The sequence below is a fragment of the Trachurus trachurus genome (genome assembly GCF_905171665.1).
Source record: "Trachurus trachurus genome assembly, chromosome: 6".
NCBI lineage: Eukaryota > Metazoa > Chordata > Actinopteri > Carangiformes > Carangidae > Trachurus > Trachurus trachurus.
In genome coordinates, this window is record NC_139897.1 from 34,013,647 (window position 1) to 34,038,766 (window position 25,120).

General features: G+C 45.7%; 1 protein-coding gene across 1 annotated transcript in view; it reads left to right on the forward strand.

Moving 5' to 3' along the window:
- The first annotated feature begins 252 nt into the window (after positions 1-252).
- The window catches only part of LOC310987529 (uncharacterized protein), a 300,910-nt gene continuing 276,042 nt past the window's right edge, over positions 253-25,120 (forward strand). Inside the window, exons 1-9 of the mRNA XM_083973836.1 lie at positions 253-514; positions 2,995-3,188; positions 3,446-3,708; positions 3,853-4,954; positions 5,702-6,137; positions 6,476-6,649; positions 14,154-14,327; positions 23,275-23,448; positions 24,339-24,515. Of these exons, the coding sequence (XP_083829962.1) occupies positions 297-514; positions 2,995-3,188; positions 3,446-3,708; positions 3,853-4,954; positions 5,702-6,137; positions 6,476-6,649; positions 14,154-14,327; positions 23,275-23,448; positions 24,339-24,515 (2,912 nt within the window). The 5' untranslated portion in view covers positions 253-296. The remainder of the gene's footprint in view (positions 515-2,994; positions 3,189-3,445; positions 3,709-3,852; positions 4,955-5,701; positions 6,138-6,475; positions 6,650-14,153; positions 14,328-23,274; positions 23,449-24,338; positions 24,516-25,120) is intronic.

Sequence of the window (25,120 nt, forward strand, 5' to 3'; positions counted from 1 at the left end):
GAGGTCAGAACCACAGACTGAGAGCAGAGTCTCCAGGATCCATCTGTCAGTCCATGAAGAGTGACTGGTCCATGGGACAACCTTGGTGGTTCAGATCTGGACCTGGACCTGGACCCACCTGCTGGTCTGTGAGGAGTGACCGGTCCATGGGGCATCTTCCACTATTCAGTTCTGGACCTGGACCTGGACCCACCTGCTGGTCTGTGAGGAGTGACCGGTCCATGGGACATCTTCCACTATTCAGATCTGGACCTGGACCTGGACCCACCTGCTGGTCTGTGAGGAGTGACCGGTCCATGGGGCATCTTCCACTATTCAGTTCTGGACCTGGACCTGGACCTGGACCCACCTGCTGGTCTGTGAGGAGTGACCGGTCCATGGGACATCTTCCACTATTCAGTTCTGGACCTGGACCTGGACCTGGACCCACCTGCTGGTCTGTGAGGAGTGACCGGTCCATGGGACATCTTCCACTATTCAGCCCTGGACCTGGACCTGGACCTCCAGAGTCACGGTAAGAGACGGTTTCTACTGTAAACTGAGCTGAAGATGATTCAGTCATTAGACTCATGTGAAGGAAACAGAGAGAAACCAGGAACCAGATCCATCAGACTCTGAAGGTTCACAACAAACCTCAGAGACAGAAACATGCACACACACTCTGTCCATCAGACTGATGAAGCACAGCGTCCTCATGTTCCTGTGTCATCAGCCTCAGTCAGTGTGAACGTTGCTGCACCAACACTTTAATGATCCACACGTCTGAGCCTTTAAACTGAAGTCACAGTAGAGATTAAAGCAGCTGATACACACAGACTTTTATTTTGAAAGGTCAGGAACCAGACAGGAGTGATCAGTGTTTCCTGTTTCCTGTCTGTGACTGTCTGAGCTTCTCCACAACATGTAGTGAAGCTCAGGTGGAGCTGCTGAAGCTTCTGTTGTCAGCTTCAGTCTCCTCACACTGGATCAGAGCTCCAACACAGGTTCATTAGAGCCACACAGCAGCATCTGGATGAGGAGCTCATTAGTTAAAGAGCTGATAGGACTCAGTCCAGAACCAACATCAAACACATGATCAGTGTCTGAAAGAGGAAAACATCACCAACAGCTTCTCAATCATTTCACACATTTGGAGTAAAAAGCAGATGAGACGATGCAGAACTGAAGAGACTCAAACTAATGGCGCATTTCCACTAGCGCGGCGCGGCTCGACTCGGCTCGGCGCGCTATTTGCGTGTTTCCACTAGCACGCAGTACCTGCAACCAGGTACACTTTTGGTATCACCTCAGCCCTGGTTCCAAGCGAGCCGAAGCGTTACTAAAACGTGACGTCAGCCGACTGCCTTCCACTGATTGGCCGATGAGTGTCGTCACTGGAAGCGTCATAACTGCTCGACGACCGACAACAGAAATGTTCCTGCTGAAGCCATTCATCCATGGCTGAAGCCTGTTATTACGTGACTTTATTAAGTTTTAATATTTTTTCATGCGAGAAAGTAACAGTTTAGATCCCCAATGTGCGGTTAGTTTATCCAAACGACGGCTGTTTTAAGTTTGCCCCAATGTTTTTCGGAGAAGTGAAGCTCCAGGTCCGAGCAGCGACCGCGACATCATAGAGGCAGCAGCCCGGCTCCTGACGTGCTCCGCCGGCCAGCCTACTATCGTCCCCCCTGGGAGAAAACGACTGCTAATTAACTTACCCGATGGCTTTTAGAGGTTTACCACCGGCTGGTTAAACTCTTTTTAGGGGATAAATGTTGGTCTCATTGATGAAATCTAACAATTGTGGCTGTAGCAGAAGTTTGTTTGTGGTTAGACAGAAGAGCAGCACTGCCTTGGGGTCTGTACGCACAGAAAACACCACATTTACATAAATAAATAAATGTTTTACAATGAACCAGGCCGATCTCAGAGCTGGCAAGACTCTCCGGTAAGGCATATTGAACGGTTAAATGCCGTTAACGGGACGAGAGCAGTCAAAACGGCGGTTTAAAGCTAGCTACAGCGAGGGTAGGTTCACTTCCTGTTTACAAAGTAAAAGCACCAATTCTATCGTAATGGCTTTCCTTATGATAAAAGGCAACGGGTATTTTATTTTGTGAAAATAACCGGAAGTGCGTTGCTCACTACGGCTAGCTTATACTCACGCCGACTTCGTCAGAACAAAATTGTAAACAGCTGGTATTTTGTCAGATTTTCAACACGTTGGGGATCTAAACGACTACTTTTTCGCCTGACAATGTTTCAAATGTTGCTAAAGTTATATATTTACAGAGTTTAGAGCGTTGCTCGGCGCTGTGTTATGACGACCCCGCCCACGTCGAGGAGGCACTAGTGATGCTCAGTTGTAATGGAAACACAACCAAACCGAGCCGAGCCGTTCCGAGCCGAGCCGTATCGAGCCGTGCTAGTGGAAATGCGCCATAACAGGGAGTTTGTTTTAGAGTCCAGATTTAAGGACAACAGATAAACAGAGACAGAAACCAGACCAGTTCAGGACCAGGTCTTCATTCAGCTCGTCTCTGCACTTGTCTTCCTCTACTTTCTCTCTCTCTGCTCCTCTGGTTACTGAAGCCCCGCCCCCTTCAGGTGGTTAACCAATCATTTTATTCATTTTCATTTATTTGTTTATTTATAACAGGACTCTGCATATTCATGAACATACAACATGTAAATATACCAGATTTAGCTTAATAATGACCAATCAAATTTGTTTTCTTTACTCGGGTAAACTCGTGTGACAACTCGTAGAAAATCGTACAAGAAGGAGCGACAAACAGGACAAACGGCCATTTCTGAACACCTTTAAATGCTACATACGTTTAATTTTCCCTTGTGACCAGTATTCCATGTTTAGCAACCATAGATTAATAAAACCTTCTGTGCAAATGCTATTCTCCTAAACTGTACCTCACAGTGCCCCCTGGTGGCTGATCTTTTCAGAGCTCAGATGTGGAGCTGTGACATGTTGTTGATCCAGAAATGTCTTGACAGGAGGAAGAGGAGTGGTGTCTCTGTGGACCAGCAGCTGTCCTGCTGTGGTCTCTGTCAGGACGTCCTGAAGGATCCAGTCTCCACCAGCTGTGGACACTGGTTCTGCAGACAGTGCTTCACCTCAGACTGGGACCAGTCTGGTTCTTCAGGACCCCCCTCCTGTCCCCAGTGTGGACAAAGACCCAGAACCAGAGGTGGACTGCAGACAGCCAATCAGAGCAGCTGTGTACAAAGTGAGACTGAACACCTGTCTGCTGGTGTGGTCATTTGTGAAACCAGGACCTGTTGTTTTCTCCAGTGTCATTGTTCCATCACACAGCACTGACATTTAAGATGATGATTCAAACCTTCTCTTTGTTGTCTGTAGTTTTTCTGTAGCTGATGAAAATAATCTGATCAGATTGTCAGACTCTCTGTCTTCAGTCTGACTCTGTCTCTTCTCTCTCAGCAGATTGTGGTCTGCAGGAGGTTTTACATCAACACAAGATCAGTCTGAGGAGCAGATGTGAACGAGTGACTGAAGGAACTGAGGGAACAGGAAGTGGAACCCTCCTCAACAGGATCTACACTGAGCTCTACATCACAGAGGGACAGAGTGAAGAGGTTAATACCCAACATGAGGTGAGACAGCTGGAAACAACGTCCAAGAAGAAGAACCTACATGGCACTCCAATCAAGTGCAAGGACATCTTTAAAGACTTAGCTGTCCAACAGAGAGAGGACATCTCTACGGTCTCACCTGTCCAACAGAGAGAGGACGTCTCTACGGTCTCACCTGTCCAACAGAGAGAGGACGTCTCTACAGTCTTACCTGTGCAACAGAGAGAGGACGTCTCTACGGTCTCACCTGTCCAACAGAGACCCATCAGAGTGGTTCTGACCAACGGCGTCGCTGGTGTTGGAAAAACCTTCTCGGTGCAGAAGTTCACTCTGGACTGGGCTGAGGGCTTGGAGAACCAAGATGTCAGTCTTCTGGTTCTGCTTTCGTTCAGGGAGCTGAACCTGATCAGAGATCAGCGGTTGAGTCTTCTCAGGCTGCTCCATGTTTTCCATCCAACATTAAAGAAGGTCACAGCAGAGCAGCTGGCTGTCTGTAAACTTCTCTTCATCTTTGACGGCCTGGATGAAAGCCGACTGTCACTGGACTTCAAGAAGAAGAAGGTTGTGTCTGATGTCACACAGACGTCATCAGTCAACGTGCTGCTGACAAACCTCGTCCAGGGGAATCTGCTTCCCTCGGCTCTGGTCTGGATCACCTCCAGACCTGCAGCAGCCAATCAGATCCCTCCTACATGTGTTGACAGGGTAACAGAGGTCCGAGGCTTCACTGATGCCCAGATGGAGGAGTACTTCAGGAGGAGGTCCAGTGATGAAGATCTGTCCAGAAGAATCATCTCACACATCAAGACGTCCAGGACCCTCCACATCATGTGTCAAGTCCCAGTCTTCTGCTGGATCACTGCTAAGGTTCTGGAGCACATGTTGACCACAGACCAGAGAGGAGAGCTGCCCAAGACCACGACTGACCTGTTCTCACACTTCCTGCTGGTCCAGACAAAGAGGAAGAAGAACAAGTACGGTGAAGGACATGAGACGAGTCCACAGGAGCTGACGGAGGCCGACAGGGAAGTTCTTCTGAAGCTGGGGAGGCTGGCGTTTGAACAGCTGGAGAAAGGAAACATCATGTTCTACCAAGAAGACCTGGAGCAGTGTGGTCTGGATGTCACAGAGGCCTTGGTGAACTCAGGACTCTGTACTGAGATCTTCAAAAGAGAGAGTGTGATCTTCCAGAAAACAGTCTACTGCTTTGTTCATCTGAGTGTTCAGGAGTTTCTGGCTGCAGTCTACATGTTCCACTGTTACACCAACAGGAACTCACAGGTCCTCAAGAACTTCCTGGGAAAAGACTACGAAGAGAAAGAGAAGAGCATAATGCCTCCCTCTGATGGATTCAATGCCAGTCACCCTCCGATCAATGACAGTCATCCTCCGATCAATAACCGTCATCCATGGATCAATAACAGTCATCCATGGATCAACGACAGTCATCCATGGATCAATAATAGTCATCCTTCGATCAGTAACAGTCATCCATGGATCAATGACAGTCATCCTCCGATCAATAACAGTCATCTATGGATCAATGACAGTCATCCTCTGATCAATAACAGTCATCCATGGATCAATGACAGTCATCCTCCGATCAATAACCGTCATCCATGGATCAATAACAGTCATCCATGGATCAACGACAGTCATCCATGGATCAACGACAGTAATCCGTGGATCAATAATAGTCATCCATGGATCAATGACAGTCATCCTCCGATCATTGACAGTCATCCATGGATCAATGACAGTCATCCTCCGATCAATAACAGTCATCCACTGATCATTGACAGTCATCCACAGATCAATAACAGTCATCCTCCGATCAATAACAGTCATCCATGGATCAATAACAGTCATCCTCCGATCAATAACAGTCATCCATGGATCAATGACAGTCATCCTCCGATCATTGACAGTCATCCATGGATCAATGACAGTCATCCTCCGAACACTGACAGTCATCCACAGATTAATGACAGTCATCCTCCGATCATTGACAGTCATCCACAGATCAATGACAGTCATCCTCCGAACATTGACAGTCCTCCACAGATCAATAACAGTCCTCCACCACTGGTTAACTTCCTGCAGGGAGCCATGCAGAAATCCCTCCGCAGTAGAAATGGTCACCTGGACCTGTTTGTTCGCTTCCTTCATGGCCTCTCTCTGGAGTCCAACCAGAGGCTGTTAGGAGGTCTGCTGGGTCAGACAGACAACAGTCCAGAAACCATCCAGAGAACCATCAACAACCTGAAGGAGATGAAGAGCAATAAAACCTCCCCTGACAGAAGCATCAACATCTTCCACTGTCTGACGGAGATGAAGGACCAGTCAGTTCATCAGCAGATCCAACAGTTCCTCAAGTCAGAGAACAGATCAGATAAACTCTCTGAGATCCAGTGTTCAGCTCTGGCCTACATGCTGCAGATGTCAGAGCAGGTTCTGGACGAGTTGGACCTGAACAAGTACAACACATCAACTCAGGGACGACGGAGACTAATCCCAGCTGTGAGGAACTGCAGGAAGGCTCGGTGAGTCCAGACATGATCAATATAATTACTGATCAGTAGTTTAGATCAATAGTTCACATAAACAGAGTGTTTCTTCTTTTCCTCATTATTTGTAGTTTGACTTTGAAAACATTACGTAAGGGATAATATAGAGTGAGCAGGCTTTGCTTCAGGGTCCCGTCCATCCTGTGAGAGTGATGAGGATCATTGTGTCCTGACAAACTCAGTCAGAGAAGATGAGCTGAAGCTCAGATGTTCATCACATCATCACGTCCTGTCATCAGATGCATCAACTGTGTTTTTACTGCAGCTTTCATCTGATTTGATTCTGAGACATTTGATATTTTCTCTCTTCACAGACTTGTTGGTTGTCAACTCTCAGAGAGTCACTGTGAAGTCGTGGCCTCAGCTCTGAAGTCCAACCCCTCCCACCTGACACAACTGGACCTGAGTGACAACAACCTGAGTGGTTCATCAGTGAAGGTTCTGTGTGCTGGACTGGAGAGTCCAAACTGTAGACTGGAGACTCTGAGGTGAGTTCACTGACTGGACCTGTTGGACTTTTGTCTGTGTTCAGTTCAAATGTGTGAAGTTCAGTTTGAAGCAGCGACTGATTGTGACTCCATGTTACTGCAGCTGGTAGCAGGTGAAGGGTCAGAGGTCACTCAGAGGTCAGTGTGATGATGATGATGATGATGATGATGATGATGATGATGATGAGCTGCTCTCAGATGAAGCTGCTAACAGAACAGCTGGATCAGCCACTGTAGCTGAAGCTGAGCAGATGTGATGTAGATCTGAGTTTTCCCTCTTTGCTTGGTTCAGGGTCAATGGTCAAAGCAGCTTCCCTGTGTGAGAGGTCAGGTTTAAGTCCTGTAGCTCAGAGAACAGTGTTGGTTTGATGATCCCACTGTGACACTAGCTGTGTTTACATGCGCAAAATTTCTTAATCAGATTACAAATTTGAGGGATCGGAAAATCCGAATCCACTGTTTACATGGGCGCAAAATCAAATAATCCGATCATGACGTGCGTACACATGCACCAAGCTTTATTCAGAATAACAGCATTTTGACATGCGCAGAGCTGTCTTTTTCCCTAAAACAACAGCAGAAGAAGAGTTGTACTTCCTGTACTACTGTAAACAAACCAATAAACCCGGAAGTGGCTCAATTTATCCCATTCAGTACTCAAAATGGACCTGCGCCAGATTTTAAGAGCTGCTGTACTCCTATTGTACATCGTAATTAAGCAGACTCAGCAACATGTACTACTGTTCCTGCCATTGTCACACCGGACCCATGAAAAGTACGGATGTGAACACGCCATATCCCGCCCTCTATACACCCAAACACAACCATATAGTCAATGCAAAACAGCACGTGCATATTAATTAGCCATGTGCGCTCTGGAAATTTGGGGAGTTACATCAGTGGAAGACGGTGAAGACAACGGACAGAGAGTGGGGAAAGAAGCAGGGATTACTCTGAAAGCGAGATACACAGCAGTATCGGGTCGGTAGCCTACTACTGGCTCTCTTTTTTCTCTCCTCTCGTTAGCTCCAAACTCACTTGTCCACCTCATTACCTCAGGTGACAGAATAATAATAAGTCTCAGTAGATCAGTGTGCGCTGCTGCCAGGGTGTTTTTAAACTTAGCGGGTTTGATTCCTGTCGGACGTCACACTGGAGTGTGTAAAAGCAAAAATTAATAGGCTAAATAAATAAGAACCGAGTAGAACCGTGTACAGCCATGTCGCGCTAGTGGGAAAGGATGTAACGAACAGAATAAGTGGTTACATGGACGTCGTTCAGAATAACAATCGGCATAAACCACCCCTCTCGATCCGAACAGAATTTCTTTCGGATCGAGCTGAATCCGATCAGAATCTTCCAATTGATAGCTTTCAGTCACGTGACTTCCCAGGGACCTGGCGGTCAAAAGCAACATTCCAAAATGGCCCCGCAACGGACTTTCTATGGACAAACAACCGAGTAATGACTTAAATCATCTGCCAGTGGCCGAGAAAGAAAGATATAAAAACAACTTTGAAGTTTTGGGCACTTGTGACCCATATTCAACACCAGCTGCTGTATAGGAGCTGTTTAAGATGACCAGTTCCCTGCCGAAGCTCGACTTGGGCGATGTTTACATTAAACCTGGTGGAGAATCCATCATCCTCCACCGCTTGCAACCAATATTTCCGGTGTTATGGCTCGACTGGTTTCTGATTAAAAGCCCTATTTTGTAGTTTTTTGATCTTAAAATAATGTTTCTGAACTCATTGAAGTGGTAGAAATGTACCTGTAACTTTCCTGTGCGGGAACAGTCTAAGCTCCAGCCCACTGAGCCCAGGCTCCCTGCTCCTCTCACCCACAAACCAGAGCCCTTAGCTGGGCTGCACGGTGACCAGCTGCCCCCCCTTTACCCCCCGGAGCTTTGCTACGCACCGCTACCGACGGCAACGATGACGGCGGTCCGATAGCAGCGGGACCGGCAGCGGCAGCGATGGTAACCCGGCGGGGCCGCCCGCCACCGGACACGGCAGCAGTATCGCCCGCGGCGGCAGCGACACGGTAACGGGAGTCGGGACCGACCGCGGCGCGGCGAGGACTATGACATTGTTGGAGGATGATGATATTGTTTAGCGTATTTTCAGAGTGTTTTCCATTAGTTCGTAACTTTAACATGACAGGCTTTGTCATACTGTGCAGTATTGTGCAGAGTGAGAGTAGTGTGGCGCTGACTGACTGTAGATTGCCTGAACAGGTTCACTCACAGAAGCATATTGGCTGCAGTAACATGTGAACTGCGGCTTGATTTGTGAATTTGTGACAAATCTGCGGACGGAAGTGCAGCACAGCTGTTGTTCGGTACGGTAACCAGTTAAATCAGACACCAGTTGGGCCATAACACCGGTATTTTTGAAGCAGCAGGGAGCAGTGTGTGTTTTTCTGCCTTGTCCTAAGCTGCGGACAGCGGGGAAGTGGATTGTTTTGACCGCCAGGGGGGCGTTCCATACGGGCCGTGACGTCACATGAAAGCTATCAATTGACGTGTTTACTAGGGGTGCAACGGTACAGGTAGCCCACGGTACGATACGTACCTCGGTTTTTGGCCACGGTTCTCGGTACGGTTTCGGTATGTGTTTTGTGCAGAGAACTTTTTTTTTCTCCCAAAATAATGTTTATTATTTATAATATTTATAATATAGCTCTCCCCTCTATCTCTCTCTCACACACACACACACACACACACTAGGGGTTGCACGACTTCAGATTTTTAAAAGTCGACTCTAATGTTATGAAAGTCGACGTCGACGTCGACTAGTCGCTGATGACGTCATTCATATTTTTCCCATCATAAATTACAGGAGGAGGGAAATGCTTGGCAACAATCTGTAGATTATTCACTGACAGACGCTCATGCACAGAAATTAGTCCACAGAACAGCAGCTTTAGCCTATAAACAACAAGCTGTAAATCAGTTTACTTTTCTGTAACATGCACTCCTATACAAGTGCAAAAGATAATACTGTAGCTCCTGTCCGTTAAACAATTAGGGAGGAAAACGACACACAGGCCTCGTCACCGTCACAGTCCTGCTCACTCACAGTTTCACTCACATTTTTTTTCTGGTTGGTTGTTGCTGTTGTTGGTTGTCGTTGTGCGCGACGTAAAGCTGTCGATATGAGCGGAGTTTTTTTTTTTTTTTTTAATTGCCGACAGCCCGACACACTGGCCGCGGCAGCGCAGCGCCTCACAGGCGCTTGGCTGGTGTCAGGCAGCAGCTTCTCCTGCTCTCTCTCTCCGCTCCGGTCAAACATCGACCCGTCTGTAGGCTACAGGTCTGTCTCTAGCGCTGTATGGATGTGTGTCTTGTGTGCAGACACAACTGACAATATCTGGGCGGACAAGCAAACTTAATCATCATTTATTTTATTTTGAAAATCGACTGGATTCTCTCGCCTTTTCTGTGCCTGACTTCCTGTCTGGTACGCGCTCGTTCCATCCAGCTTGACGGCGCTCGTATTTTTTTCATTCAGCCACTCAGCTGTTGTTTCAAGCCGCTACTCTTGTAGCTACTGTCACATGATCAGCGACTAGTCGACGTCAAGCTGAAAACGTCATTGTGGAGCAGTAAAGTCGACTAGTCGATTAGTCGACTAGTCTGTGCAACCCCTAACACACACACACACACCTGAACTGTCTGTGAACAGCCCCTATTTCCTCCCTCTGCACACTCCTTTACGCCTGGTTCACACTGGACGCGAAAGCGGCGTGACGCGGAGCGGCCGCTGAAATCGCGCGCGAGCCGCGTCCCTCCAGTTCACACCAGACGCTGATTTCTCCGCGGCGGTCGCGAGCGCCTCTGCTCCTCAGCTGTTGTTTACTCACATTCAGAGCTGTGTTTTTTACATCATGGATAAGTAAATAACCTCATATAATTATAACACCATGTGCTGTGGGTCACACAACTCCCTGTACTTCACTTCCAAGATTCATTTCACGTCGTCCTTCACTTGACAACAACTCGTCTCTGCCCCTCTCTCTTTCCCTGTTTGTTTGTGTGTTTTGACCCCCCCGCCCCCTGCAGCCAGCCCACTCCGTGTCTCCCTATCCTGTGTGTGTGTGTGTGTGTGTGTTTTCATCTCTCGTTCTCTGTTGAGAGTCTGACAAATACGGTCGCATTTGTCAATCGCTGTATTTTATTTTGAAAAGTGCTTTATTTTGAAAATTGACCGGATTCTCTCGTTGTTTCATGTGTGACTTCCTGCCAAGATTGACGTGATTGCTCGCGGCTCGCGCACAAAATAGAACAGACGCCGAAACGATAACTGCACGGCGCGAGCAATCGCGGCGCTTCGCGGCGCGTCGCGTCTGGTCTGAACTACAGAACCTGTTAACTTGGCCGCCGAAGGGACGCGGTCTCCGTTCCGCGGCTATTCGCGGCGCTTCGGCGTCCGGTGTGAACACGGCGTTAGTCTTTCAGTAGGTGAACACTCTGAAGCCACTTTCAAACAGAGATGGCGCTATATTGCCGTCATGGAAGACCGCCTCTATGCTGCAGCCACAGTCTCTCACTGGGAAAGAAGGAGTTAGTCTAATGTGTTTTTTTAAACAGCCTTTCACTACCTCTCATCCCTGTCAGTCTTGGGTGATACTGGCTTTCTGCCAGTCCTCTTTCATGTGCAATGTCAGCAGCCGTCTCAGTTCGTCAATCGTTGGTCTGCATGATGCCACCAATGATGTGAGTTGTTGGACAAACTCTTCGCCTCCTACTGATAACTGTGGCAGCTCCAAGCTGGCATCGCGCAGGTCAGCCACTGTCCATGGCCTGTACACCAGTTGTACTTGCCCATCTCCCGCGGCCACTTCAATCATGGGGGCTGATGTGTCCCTCTGCTCCTGGTTCGGCCGTGGCCGAGTCTGTGATTTTCTTGAAACCCAGGCCCGACCGCGTTGCGGAGCTGAGGTTGTACGGTGGGGGACTCATACTCAGGTTTCTGAGTGTTTCTTGTAAAGTGGCATATACGTTTGCCAGATCTGGTGATGTGGTTAAAGATGCAGATGGAGATAGGGGCGATGAGTGGAGTTGTGGAAGCTGAGGTTGAGGGCCAGATGCAGGCTGAATTTCAGGTGGAGGTGGAGGTGGAGGTTGGTGTTGCTGTGGCTGTCGAGGTGCAGGTGGTGCAGAGTCCAGGTCCGGATCCAGCTTCAGACACTGGGGCACAGCCCTGTTGGAGTCCTGCCTACGCTCTGCTTCATGCATCCACATGTCAAAAGCTTTCCAGTCTATCTCAATTTCCTTTTCTTTTTTATCTTTACTATTTAGTTGCTCTTCCGCCATTATCTGTAATCTCATGTGTAGGAACTCTAGCTGTTTAACGCTGAGGCTTCCTGTTTTTGGAAATTTTAATTCTCTGACCCACAGATCTAATTGGGCTATGGCTTCCTTCCCATAGTTAATCATCATGTACTTTACATTTGGGGCCTCATAATCTGGTCCCTCGGATGGATTACCTCCAGAGGGTTTGCTATTTTCTGCTCCCATGATTATTCTCTCAGACGCTTGCAAGTTGTTATTACAAGAAATCAAATTTAGATTTTACTCTTTTACTCCTTTAATAGTAATAAGAAAAATGTCACTATTAAATTATGATTTTGTTTTAAACAGACAAATTTAGGTTACTTTTCTTTAATTACTAATTAATTTACCATGAAAATAGTACTATTACATTTGGATTTATTTTAAACAGGCAAATTTAGATTACTATTTTAGGTGTTATTTTTATTTTTACCTTGTTCCTTTAAAACTATCATAAAAATAGTGCTACTAAATTTTAGTTTTTATTTTAAATTAAAAATAGCAGATTCCAACTTTAATTTACTCTTTTTTTTTTCAGACAGTCAAAATTGTTAAGCCGACCTAAACAGGCAAACAAATAAACTTCTAAGTCTAGTGGTCCCGGACCACAGGAATAAGGTCCCGGACCTAATGTTTAGCTCTTTCTTCCTCCCCCCAGATCCCTGATCTGGTTTTACCGCCCCGGACGGTAAATTTCTCTCGATCCCTGATCTAGAGCCCTAGGTTCCGAACCTAGGGAAGCCTGCTCTCTCAAACACTGTGTTTATCTTCCCCCGGGAAAGATATGGTGCCCGGCACGTCTGCCGACTCTACTTTTAATTAGTAGGCAGAGAGGCAAACTTTGCGCATTCAGGCCTTCCACTACCTAAAAACTCACCAGAAAGAAGCAGCGAGGTGTTTTCCGTAGCCACCGAGTTCGTTGGACCCCAACAGTGAGGGGACTCTCAGTCCTCCAGACGTCAGGCCCTCTTCTCAACCTTCTTTTGTGGGGGAGTTTGAGGTTTTCCAAGAGCCCAAGCCCTTGTCGTGCACACTCTAAACACCTTTGGTCCAGAACTAAAAAATCCGCTCACAGATGGGGTCCCTTCGTGGTCGCCAGATTGTGGTGGCAAAAAATGTTGTTCCTTCTATAAAGTATTTAAAAAAGGATGACTGAACACGTCAGCTGTCTTTCTTGAGTTTTAATAAAAAGCATTCATGAATGGAGTCACACAAACACAACCGGACAGGAGTACAGTCAGTGAGTGAGTGAGTGAGTGAGTGAGTGAGTGAGCTGAAGAGGCTCACCCGGGCGCTATCTTTATAGTTCCCAAAACACATTTGAACAACAGACAAAATGTATGGCACTGGTAGCTGTGCCTGACTTCACCGCCAGGACACAACTCCCCTTGTAAATTAACACAGAGCACCGGTCTGACCTTTAACCTGCTCTGTGTGGATTCAGTGATTCGTCTCATACAGGTATCAGAAAAGGATTAGCTGAGTACCACTTTCCACAAGGTGAAAGGAAGTTCACTTAGTTAACATGGTTATACAACCCTTGTACAGCATACAATGTGTTACACCAAAATTTCCCATTACAACACACAGACAGACAGACACATACAAACTCGGTCTGTCTCTCTCTTCCTTGAGATAAAATTAAAAACAACTGAACCTCATTTACTTTAGTGAAAAGTTATTCATTTGTATGGAACCAGCCAAGCTTTTTTAACCTGTGGGATGCACTGTCACCACTTTGTATTTATTTTAAATCCTGATGCAAAATATTTGCATCATTTCTAGAGGCCTTTATTTTTATATAATGCACCTTATTTAAATAGATGTTCATTTTAGATATCAAATAGTTTTGTTTGATATCTTTTACCAAATGTTTGAAAGGCTTGATGGTATTTTTTATCGTCACTTTTGTTGGGGTTTACTCCAACACTTTTATTGTTACCGGGATAAATGCCAGAAATTATAGTGATACATTTTTTAGTCCATGTTGCCCATCCCTACCGTCCATCCTGTGAGAGTGATGAGGATCACTGTTTCCTGTCAAACTCAGTCAGAGAAGATGAGCTGAAGCTCAGATGTTCATCACATCATCAGATGCATCAACTGTGTTTTTACTGCAGCTTTCATCTGATTTGATTCTGACACGTTTGATATTTTCTCTCTTCACAGACTTGTTGATTGTCAACTCTCAGAGAGTCACTGTGAAGTCGTGGCCTCAGCTCTGAAGTCCAACCCCTCCCACCTGACAGAACTGGACCTGAGTAGAAACGACCTGAGTGATTCATCAGTGAAGGTTCTGTGTGCTGGACTGGAGAGTCCAAACTGTCGACTGGAGACTCTGAGGTGAGTTCACTGACTGGACCTGTTGGACTTTTGTCTGTGTTCAGTTCAAATGTGTGAAGTTCAGTTTGAAGCAGCGACTGATTGTGACTCCATGATACTGCAGCTGGTAGAAGGTGAAGGGTCAGAGGTCACTCAGAGGTCAGTGTGATGAAATGACGTCGTTCATGAAAACAACGTCAGAAAAACTTTCATTTCAGCACCTCAGATCGACGTCCAATCAACCTACCTGACCAACGTTGATTAGACGTGAAATGGACGTCAAAATGTTTGTTGGGTAATAACGGTGTCTTCATGGTCCAGGTTGTGTTCTGAACGTCCCTTTGGATTTCAGTACTTCCTCTTTTACATTTCAAAATAAAATCAAGGTGAATGAGATCAAACATTGATTTATTCATAATCAATTACGTGATCACAGTTCTAAGAATAATATATATTGTCCCCAAATCAATCTGCAGCTCTACATCTCAGTAATCTAAAAGTGTCTCTCCAGAGCTCTCCTGCAAACGAGCCATTTCTGTGTCTGCACCTTGAAATGCAAATAAGATGTGTAAACCACGTCCACTCCACACCTGTCACGGGGAGAGGGTGTGGTTTTCACTACAGGTACATGTGCCAGTGTTGACATTGGGACAGGGGTCAGGCATTGATTTCCGGCATCTTGTCTGAAAAAGTTTAGGCCTAAATGTTCCTTCTTTCTTTTCTTTTTTTTTACTGTGGCAGAAGGAGAAACATGGAGAGACTCCTACTACCATCAGAAAGTTCTGTGTGAAACTGTCAAATAAAAAAAACAAGTGAAACTGAGGAGCGCAGCACAAACTGTGCACTGTTGTATGGACTGATGAGAATATTGAGGTGGTTTTACGCCGGGAGAGGAGACTTCCTCGTTCAGATGTCTCTCATTCCGTGATGAGGACCGCTGAGCTGATGAGAAGCGGTATCATTCCAATATTCTCTGATCCGCGATTTCATTTTTAATGACAGGCATGTCAGTCAATGATTCAAAAGGATCATCTGGCGGCCGCAGTACCGACCGCTCCTCCTGTATCAACCGCTTCATGTCAAATGACGGATGGGGAGAGAGAGAAAGCGTGTGTGTGGATTGGGGGGAGTGGATTTTGCATATGGGCCCTTTAAGTCATTTTTGTTCACCTGGTTACAATTTACCCAACCTATTTGATTTGAAGTATTATAACATTTAGTTTAGCTTTATACTCATTTCTTCTTTCATGTATTTAGGTTGCATCAAACCATTTTAAGAGGCTGTGGAGTCTGGCACAAACAAACACACCACTGGACCACTGCCCCTCGTATAAAACCACACAAAAAGCTTACTCACTCCCTTTCGGTTTTGGATGAGTTCCTCCGGCCGGTGAAGAGGGCTTTGGTTTCTTCAGTTGTCCCTTGATTGAAGTTAAAACAGTACAAAATCAACCAAAATACAGGTTGTTAAACATTTGGCTAAGCTAAGTATAATCTCTTGAACTAACATTAGTTCACATTATATTTACTAGGATATTAATTTGACAGAATGGCAGCTGTACGAATATTCATTTAAAATACTCTTACAGTTGTGGGTTGTTGTCTCCTCCGCCATTGCGTTGTCATTTTCTGTAACAGAGGGAAAACAATACAGGTCTGTGAGCAGTAGCCGCTTGGATAACAAGCTACCCCTGCATACGCTGCCTGGCTGCCGCCCCCGTTCATGGAGCTTCTCAACTCCGAAAATAGTCGAGCAAAAGTTCGATTTGCCATAAATCTTTGTACTAATGCTGATATTTGAAATCTAAACAGTTGATTTATCACATCAAAGTTAACTTTATTGATGAAACAGCATACGAAAATAGTAAGAGAAAGGCTGCTTACCACTTTGCTGTTGTCGACTTCCCGCTGCTGGTTTGACTGCCGAAAGGTGTGATGTATTGGTCATAATAGCCTGCAGTTATTCCACCACACCAGTAGGTGACGCTATACTCATGGAATGGTTTTGTGTACACTTCAGTTAATAAACAAACCAGTGTGAAACTACACCTGAATGTGGTCGGTCGTCTCTTCCAGTGGTCCAGCATATTGATGCTACAGCAAGCTAGATATTCTCACAGTCAGTATAGAGAGGATATTACAAATTGGCGACGAGATAAGTAACCCACCTATGCCGTCAGATGAGGACGAGGTCGCGGAAGTCGAATCCGTTGGAGAAGTTGACGACGGGAGAGAGACCACGAGAATGGCGGCGCTCATCGGTCATATTGATGTCTTTGACGAGTCCGCGGAACAATGGTCGACGTACGTCGAGAGGTTTGAACATTTTGCCGAAGCAAATGATGTCCCGGCGACAAAGAAAGTTGTCGTATTTTTGAGTGTAATAGGGGCTACAACATATGGACTGCTACGCAGTTTGCTCGCTCCAGATAAACCAGGGAGTAAACAGTACGAGGAGCTCGTGAAGATTTTGAGTGATCACTTCTCTCCAAAGCCCATTATTATTGCGGAGAGATTCCGTTTCCACAAACGAAATCAGGAGGAGGGAGAGAGTGTTGCACAGTACGTAGCCGTTTTGAAGAAGCTGTCGGAACACTGTGATTTTGGCACTCATTTGCAGGACGCTTTGCGCGATAGATTTGTGTGTGGCCTGAACAATGAAAGTATCCAGAGAAAACTATTAACAGATGAAGCATTAACTTTTCAGCGTGCTGTGGACATTTCAATGTCAATGGAAGCCGTAGCTAGAGAATCTCAGCACTTAAAAACGTCTCTGAGAGTGCATGCTGTGTCCTTCTCTCCACCACAAGGGGGAGAAAAATGCTTCCGTTGTGGCAAGACTAATCATAATGAAAAAGACTGTTATTACAGAGAGCAGCAGTGCCACAGCTGCAAAAAGAGAGGCCATATTGCCCGTTTGTGCAGAAATAAAAAGAGTGACCAAAAGTACAACAAAGAAAAATATGAAACAAAAACGAAACCAAGGAAACAGTTTGAAAGAGGAAAAAGAGGCAAAATTCACAAAGTTGGAGCTAATGCTAATGACAGTGAAAAGGAGTCTACATCAGATTCAGACTCTGATTTGACATTGCATATGGTGTCAGCAGTGGTCAATGACACAGAGCCAGTTATGGCAGTCAAAAAGGAAAATGCAGGGTCGTCTTTGATGATGATTAGACCCAAGATTGAAGGTCATCTTACTGAGATGGAGCTAGACACCGGTGCAGCTGTATCCTTGATCTCAATGGAGATGTACAAAGCCAAATTTGCCCATGTTCGTCTACGAAAGACTAATGTAGTATTGAAAACCTACACAGGGGAAATGCTGTTACCAGAGGGCATGGTGAAAGTATGGGTGAAGATGAATAAAAAGAAAGTCAAACTGCCCCTATACGTTGTTAAAGGGAAATCACCCCCACTTTTTGGCCGTGAATGGCTAAGGAGCATAAAGCTTGACTGGCGTGAAATAAAGACAATGAGAACAGGACACAAGGCCCGTGAGACACTTGAAGATGTTCTGTGTGGTCATGCTCAAGTTTTCAGTGAAACTCTAGGAACGCTGAAGGGGTTTGAAACCTCCCTGACAGTGAAACCAGGCCAACAACCAAAGTTTTGTAAGGCACGCGTCGTCCCATACGCATTGAAACCGAAAGTGGAAGCTGAAATTGATCGATTACTCCAACAAGGAGTGATTTCTCCAGTTCAGTTCAGTGAGTGGGCAACTCCAATTGTCCCTGTCATCAAGAAGAATGGTGGTGTCAGAATCTGCGGGGATTTCAAAGTTACCGTTAATCCAGTTTTATGCATTGAGCATTATCCAATACCCCGTATTGAGGATCTGTTCGCGTCTCTGTCCGGAGGCCATCGTTTCAGCAAACTGGATCTTTCACAAGCTTATCTCCAGGTGCCTGTCAGTGAAGATTCGCGGAAATATCTCACAATCACAACACACAAAGGCATGTTTTGTTACAATCGCTTACCTTTTGGTATAACCTCTGCACCCTCAATTTTCCAGAAGATCATGGACCAAGTGTTGCAGGGGCTCCCCAACGTCCACTGCTTCCTCGATGATATCCTTGTAACAGGCAAAGATGACGCTCATCATCTGGAAAACTTGAAGGCTGTACTCAACCGTTTGGAAAAATTCGGGTTGAGAGTTCAAAAGGAGAAGTGTGAGTTTTTCCGGAGTTCACTGGAGTATCTTGGACACGTAATAGACGCAAAAGGACTTCACAAGTCACCTGACAAAATCCGTGCCATACTAGACGCTCCTGAGCCAATCAACACAAGTCAGCTGCGCTCTTTCTTAGGACTCATCAACTATTATGCACGTTTTGTCTCAAACCTATCGACTTTACTCCACCCACTGAATGCGTTGCTGCATAAAGAGGTGAAGTGGGAGTGGTCAAAAGAGTGTAATGATGCATTCTGTAAAGCAAAAGAACAGCTCGCAAGCAAAAGTGTTCTAACACATTATGATCCAGCACTTCCAGTCATACTTGCCTGCGATGCTTCGCCCTACGGGGTGGGAGCTGTCATTTCCCACAAACTGCCCAGCGGCGAAGAGAAACCCATCGCCTTCGCTTCAAGAACATTGAGCAAAGCAGAGCAAAACTATGCTCAAATTGAGCGAGAAGCGCTAGGAATCATTTTTGGAGTTAGGCGTTTTCACTCCTATCTTTACGGTCGCCACTTTACTTTGTTGACAGATCACCGCCCGCTAACAACCATACTGAGCCCTAGTAAGGCGATCCCTTCAATGGCTGCAGCAAGACTACAGCGATGGGCACTGTTACTAGCAGCGCACCATTACACCATCAAGTATCGGCGTGCTGCTGACCATGGTAACGCTGACGGATTGTCCCGGCTGCCACTTCCCGTGCAGCACAAGGACAAACAGGGGACAATCGACACGTTCCTTATCAACCACCTGGAATGTCTGCCCATGCGCTGTGCTGACGTGAGACGAGAAACCAGATCAGACATTACACTATCTCAGGTCATGGAGATGGTATCCACCGGCCGTTTTCCCACCATCAAAGAGTCGGACAGTAGTCTCTCGCCATATCTGGTACGGAGGAATGAATTGACTTTGCTCCAAGGCTGTGTGATGTGGGGAAATAGGGTGATCGTCCCACCCAAACTGCGTCAACAGGTACTGGAAGAACTGCACACAGGACATCTCGGAGTGGTCAAGATGAAGGCCATGGCACGAAGTTACGTGTGGTGGCCGGGTCTTGATGCTCAGATCGAAGAGAAATGCAAAACATGTGTGTCCTGTCAACGCATCCAGAAAACACCTAGTCTTACACCCCTGCACCCATGGCCCTGGCCCGCAGCCCCATGGCAGCGTATCCACATTGATTTCGCCGGCCCGTTTGAGGGACGCATGTTCTTTGTTGTGGTTGATGCCCACTCTAAGTGGCCTGAAGTTGTTCTAATGGACTCAACCACGTCAGAGAAGACAATACAGGTGCTTAGAGGTCTGTTCAGCCATTATGGAGTTCCAGAAGTACTGGTTAGTGATAATGGACCGCAGTTCACGTCCGAGGTGTTTGCCAGCTTTTTGACATCTAACGGCGTGAAACACGTACGCTCAGCTCCATTCCACCCGGCAACTAACGGTCTTGCTGAACGTTTTGTACAGACCTTTAAACATTCTCTGAAATCATCAAAGGGAACCTCAACTGTTCAAAAGCGACTGGATGCCTTCCTGCTTCAGTACAGAAACACGCCTCATACAACTACTCAGGAGACACCATCAATGCTGTTTCTGCACCGCAAGCTTCGCACTCGCCTTGATCTGCTGAAACCGAGTGTGGCAGCGGTGGTGGATCAGGCACAAGATGCTCAGTGTACCTACAGGGCAGCGCGCTCTAAGGCCAGGTCATTCAGCATCGGCGACCCAGTCCTTGTCCGGGATTACCGGAAGGGAGAGGAAAAGTGGTCGGCTGGAACCGTTACATCACAGGCTGGTCCAGTATCCTACCAGGTCAGTGTGGGATCAACACACAAGTGGAATCGTCATGCTGATCAGATGATGGCATGTCACCCTAACATCGTCCAGGCTGCAGCTGATGTGCATCCGACGCCCAGCATGGACAGTCCACCTGCTCCGCCTGACACTGGTGGAAAGCCAGAGACACCCAGCCCTGTCAGTGAGTGTGTCACTACATTCACAGGTCAGTCAGACATCGCTCACACTGACACTCCAGCGACACACCAACAGACTTTGAGCCGGTACCCAAGGCGGGACCGCAAACCACCAGATAGACTGACTCTTTAAACTGGTGAATGTTTTGAATGTGTTCAGTTAGAGAGTGTTGTCTGAAGAAAAGGGCAGAATAATCCCTTGACACACTCTAGGCGATGGGGCAGTCTACCCCCTAGCCTAAGTTAGTCTGTTGTTTCTTTGAGACATTAAAAATAATAATAATAATTAAAAGAAAAAAAAAAAGAAAAAGTTGTTCATCTGATGTAAGTGTTTAGTTTGGTGCTACTGTACCCATTATCAGGCTAGTGTTGTTATGAATAGCGGTAATTGAATAAGAGGGGAGGAGTTGTGATGTATTGGTCATAATAGCCTGCAGTTATTCCACCACACCAGTAGGTGACGCTATACTCATGGAATGGTTTTGTGTACACTTCAGTTAATAAACAAACCAGTGTGAAACTACACCTGAATGTGGTCGGTCGTCTCTTCCAGTGGTCCAGCATATTGATGCTACAGCAAGCTAGATATTCTCACAGTCAGTATAGAGAGGATATTACAAAAGGCATGCTGGGATATCTGCGCTGACGAGTTAGCACAAGTCAGCTACCGATGCATCCTTGGTAAAATGGGTGTGGCGAGAACACTTCCGGGAACTTTGACCGTTCTCGGTGAAATACCAACTTGTGTATTGGGACAGTACTTGGGCTGCGACTGATGACGTTTCAGTAGAACACAAGAACGGACAAGAACGTATATTGAGAAGGAGGGCCAGAGAGACACACACCCAAACCCCACCAACCCCTCTCTCTCTCTCTCTCTCTCTCTCTCTCTCTCTCACACACACACACACACACACACAGACAGACACAAACAAACTTGGTCCGTCTCTCTCTTCCTTGAGATAAAATAAAAATAAAAAAAATGGAAAAACAACGGAACCTCATTTACTTTAGTGAAAAGTTATTCATTTGTATGGAACTAGCCAAGCTTTTTTAACCTGTGGGATGCACTTTCACCACTTTGTATTTATTTTAAATCCTGATGCAAAATATTTGCATCATTTCTAGAGGCCTTTATTTTTATATAAGGCACCTTATTTAACTCATTGGCTGCCAGCCATTTTCAGAGCAGAGAGCCCCATACTGCCAGCCATTTTAGAGCATTTTGAACGATCTTATAAGACCCACAGAATATTGTGTTCTATGACTATATAAACACCGAAACTACCAAGAGAAAAGTAGACTCTCTTTGTTCAATAGGAAAAAAAAAGTTTGTTTCTACCTTTTTCCGTTCTTTTGTAAACAGCAGTAGAACGTAGGCTGGTTTCGCCAAAAACAGCAGTTTTTGACCAAAACACTGAGAAAACGAGCTTTTTGTGGAAAGAAACATGTCAAGCAGATCAGTGACTTTGACGTTGATATTTTTTGCTTTAGTGACACCTCACACATCTGAACAGTGTTTTCCTTCTATAAAACAACAAAAACAACACTGAGAAAGGACTTTTGATGGCAAAATAATAATTTATTTACAAATATCAGTAAAAATGCATGAACTTTTTGTACGTTTGTAGCTGTCACATGACCTCTGCCCCATGGTCGACCACTGCTTGATCCACCACCTGTAAATTATAGAAATATATAGAATTACCATAAAAATACATCTCTTAGATGTAGTCAAGTGTGATGTGGAGTTTTTTTTTTTTTTAACCTTTCCGATCAAAGCGATCCGCCCTTCTCTAAGCAGTAAAAGTTAGCTCGCTAGCAAGTTAGTTTATTTTATTATTTTTACCATTGATGTATTATATTATTACCTTCATGTCTTTCTGGAGCGTGTGGACGAGTCTCTGCTGCTCCTGGTTGATCCGGACGGAATCGCTCGGGTCACGTCCACCGAGCCGTCAGTTGAGCTGGGCTCTGGTCTGTGGTGACGCCGTCAGCTGCTGATTCTCACCACTCGGCCCGGCTTGATCGCCGGTGTCCAGCGTCGGTGTCGGTCGTCGGTGTCTTTTTCAATGATCTCCGTCGTTTTCTCACGATCGCGACCCTCTTCCTCTCCGAACTACCGCGACACACACGGTACATAATGTGCCGACGTGCGGAACACATAGGCTCCGTGCATAAGTTTCTTTAGCATATCTCTTGTCATCTCGCTTCTTCTTCTCATACCGTAATACATGCTGATCTCTCATCCAAAGAGGGCACTGCTGCCCCCTACAGGCCGCTACACATCTTTACACTAGTTTACAAGCCTGATATTGATGGACAAGCTCCGCCAGACCTTCCTCCAGCCCTTCCCGTTGAAAAACGCAATTGACGTCTATCGACGTCAATGGCAGTGAACGGTTGTAATTAGATTGACGTCTATAGACGTCAATGGCAGCCAATGAGTTAAATAGATGTTCATTTTAGATATCAAATAGTTTTGTTTGATATCTTTTACCAAATGTTTGAAAGGCTTGATGGTATTTTTTATCGTCACTTTTGTTGGGGTTTACTCCAACACTTTTATTGTTACCGGGATAAATGCCAGAAATTATAGTGATACATTTTTTAGTCCATATTGCCCATCCCTACCGTCCATCCTGTCAGAGTGATGAGGATCATTGTTTCCTGTCAAACTCAGTCAGAGAAGATGAGCTGAAGCTCAGATGTTCATCACATCATCACGTCCTGTCATCAGATGCATCAACCGTGTTTTTACTGCAGCTTTCATCTGATTTGATTCTGACACATTTGATATTTTCTCTCTTCACAGACTTGTTCGTTGTAAACTCTCAGAGAGGCAGTGTGAAATTGTGGCCTCAGCTCTGAAGTCCAACTCCTCCCACCTGACAGAACTGGACCTGAGTAACAACGACCTGAGTGATTCATCAGTGAAGGTTCTGTGTGCTGGACTGGAGAGTCCAAACTGTAGACTGGAGACTCTGAGGTGAGTTCACTGACTGGACCTGTTGGACTTTTGTCTGTGTTCAGTTCAAATGTGTGAAGTTCAGTTTGAAGCAGCGACTGATTGTGACTCCATGTTACTGCAGCTGGTAGAAGGTGAAGGGTCAGAGGTCACTCAGAGGTCAGTGTGATGAAATGACGTCGGTCATGAAAACGACCTCAGATCGACGTCCAATCAACCTGCCTGACCAACGTTGATTAGACGTGAAACAGACGTCAAAATGTTTACTGGGTCATAACGGTGTCTTCATGGTCCAGGTTGCACTCTGAACGTCCCTTTGGATTTCAGTACTTCCTCTTTTACATTTCAAAATAAAATCAAGGCGAATGAGATCAAACATTGATTTATTCATAATTAATTACGTGATCACAGTTCTAAGAATAATATTTAGTCCAACGTCGCCTGACCAATGGAGAGAGAGAAATGTAAATGTACTTTTTGCTCTTTCACTTTAATGTACAAAACAATCAACTTCTCCACTTTCAAGACTCCAACCCAAAGGTATTTGACAAGATGGTGGTGCCTTCAGGTTACACTGAAACAACTTCTAGACGCACTGACATTAGTTTACACACACACACACACACACACACACACACACACACACACACACACACACACACACCCCCCCACCCACATGTGTCCTCCATCGCGCTGTGTGGAAGTGTGTGTCTGCACATTGTCAATGTGTGTGCAACTATTTCAGTGTGTGTGTGTGTGTGTGTGTGTGTGCACATTTTCACATTTCACTGTTTTCTCCCTAAACGTCCTCCCATACAAAGTCCCTCTACTCATTTACACAGTGATCATTGATCAGGACACATCTGATCAATCATCAATAATTTCATCTTCTTCTTTTATTCTTTATTCAGATTGGAGCGCTGCAGGTTGTCAGAGATCAGCTGTTCTTCTCTGGTCTCAGCTCTGAAGTCCAACCCCTCCAACCTGAGAGAACTGGACCTGAGTCAGAACTACAACCTTCATGATTCAGGAGTGAAGGATCTGAGTGGTTTTCTGGAGAGTCCAGACTGTAGACTGGAGACTCTGAGGTCAGACTCTGTTTTATTTCTGTGCTCAGATGAATGTGATGTGAAAGTTGTGTTGATACTGAGCTGCAGACATGAGGCTGATATTCTACTGATCCACACTGAGGCTGTAGGACAGGGTAGGCAGGCGCTCACAGACCAAGACCAGGGCTGTGGGGGGTCGGCACCTCAGACAGCTCATCACACAAAAACCTCACAACAAACACATTGATGCACAATGGTTCACACAGATCCAAGTCTTAAATATGTACAACACCTTTTCCCTACAATCCACACTCAAACCTGAGCAACAAGGATGTTAACTGTACACAACAAGCTGTTATTACAAGGTTTACAACAGATAAGACACACAACCTGGTGGTTACAAATGGCTTTTTTGTTTTTACAAATGGAAAATTATACATTTACAAACACCCAATATATTTACAAATACACATTTATTTGTAAAAACCAAAATACAAGTTACAAATTAGACATTTGTATTTGTGGATAGCAAAACACGTGTGCAAACCAAGGAACATTTGTACATCACCCTCTGTGCGTTTACAGGTATTTATGAGACAAAAATAACTCCATACCGGTTCTCCTCCATCTCCGTCACACAACAC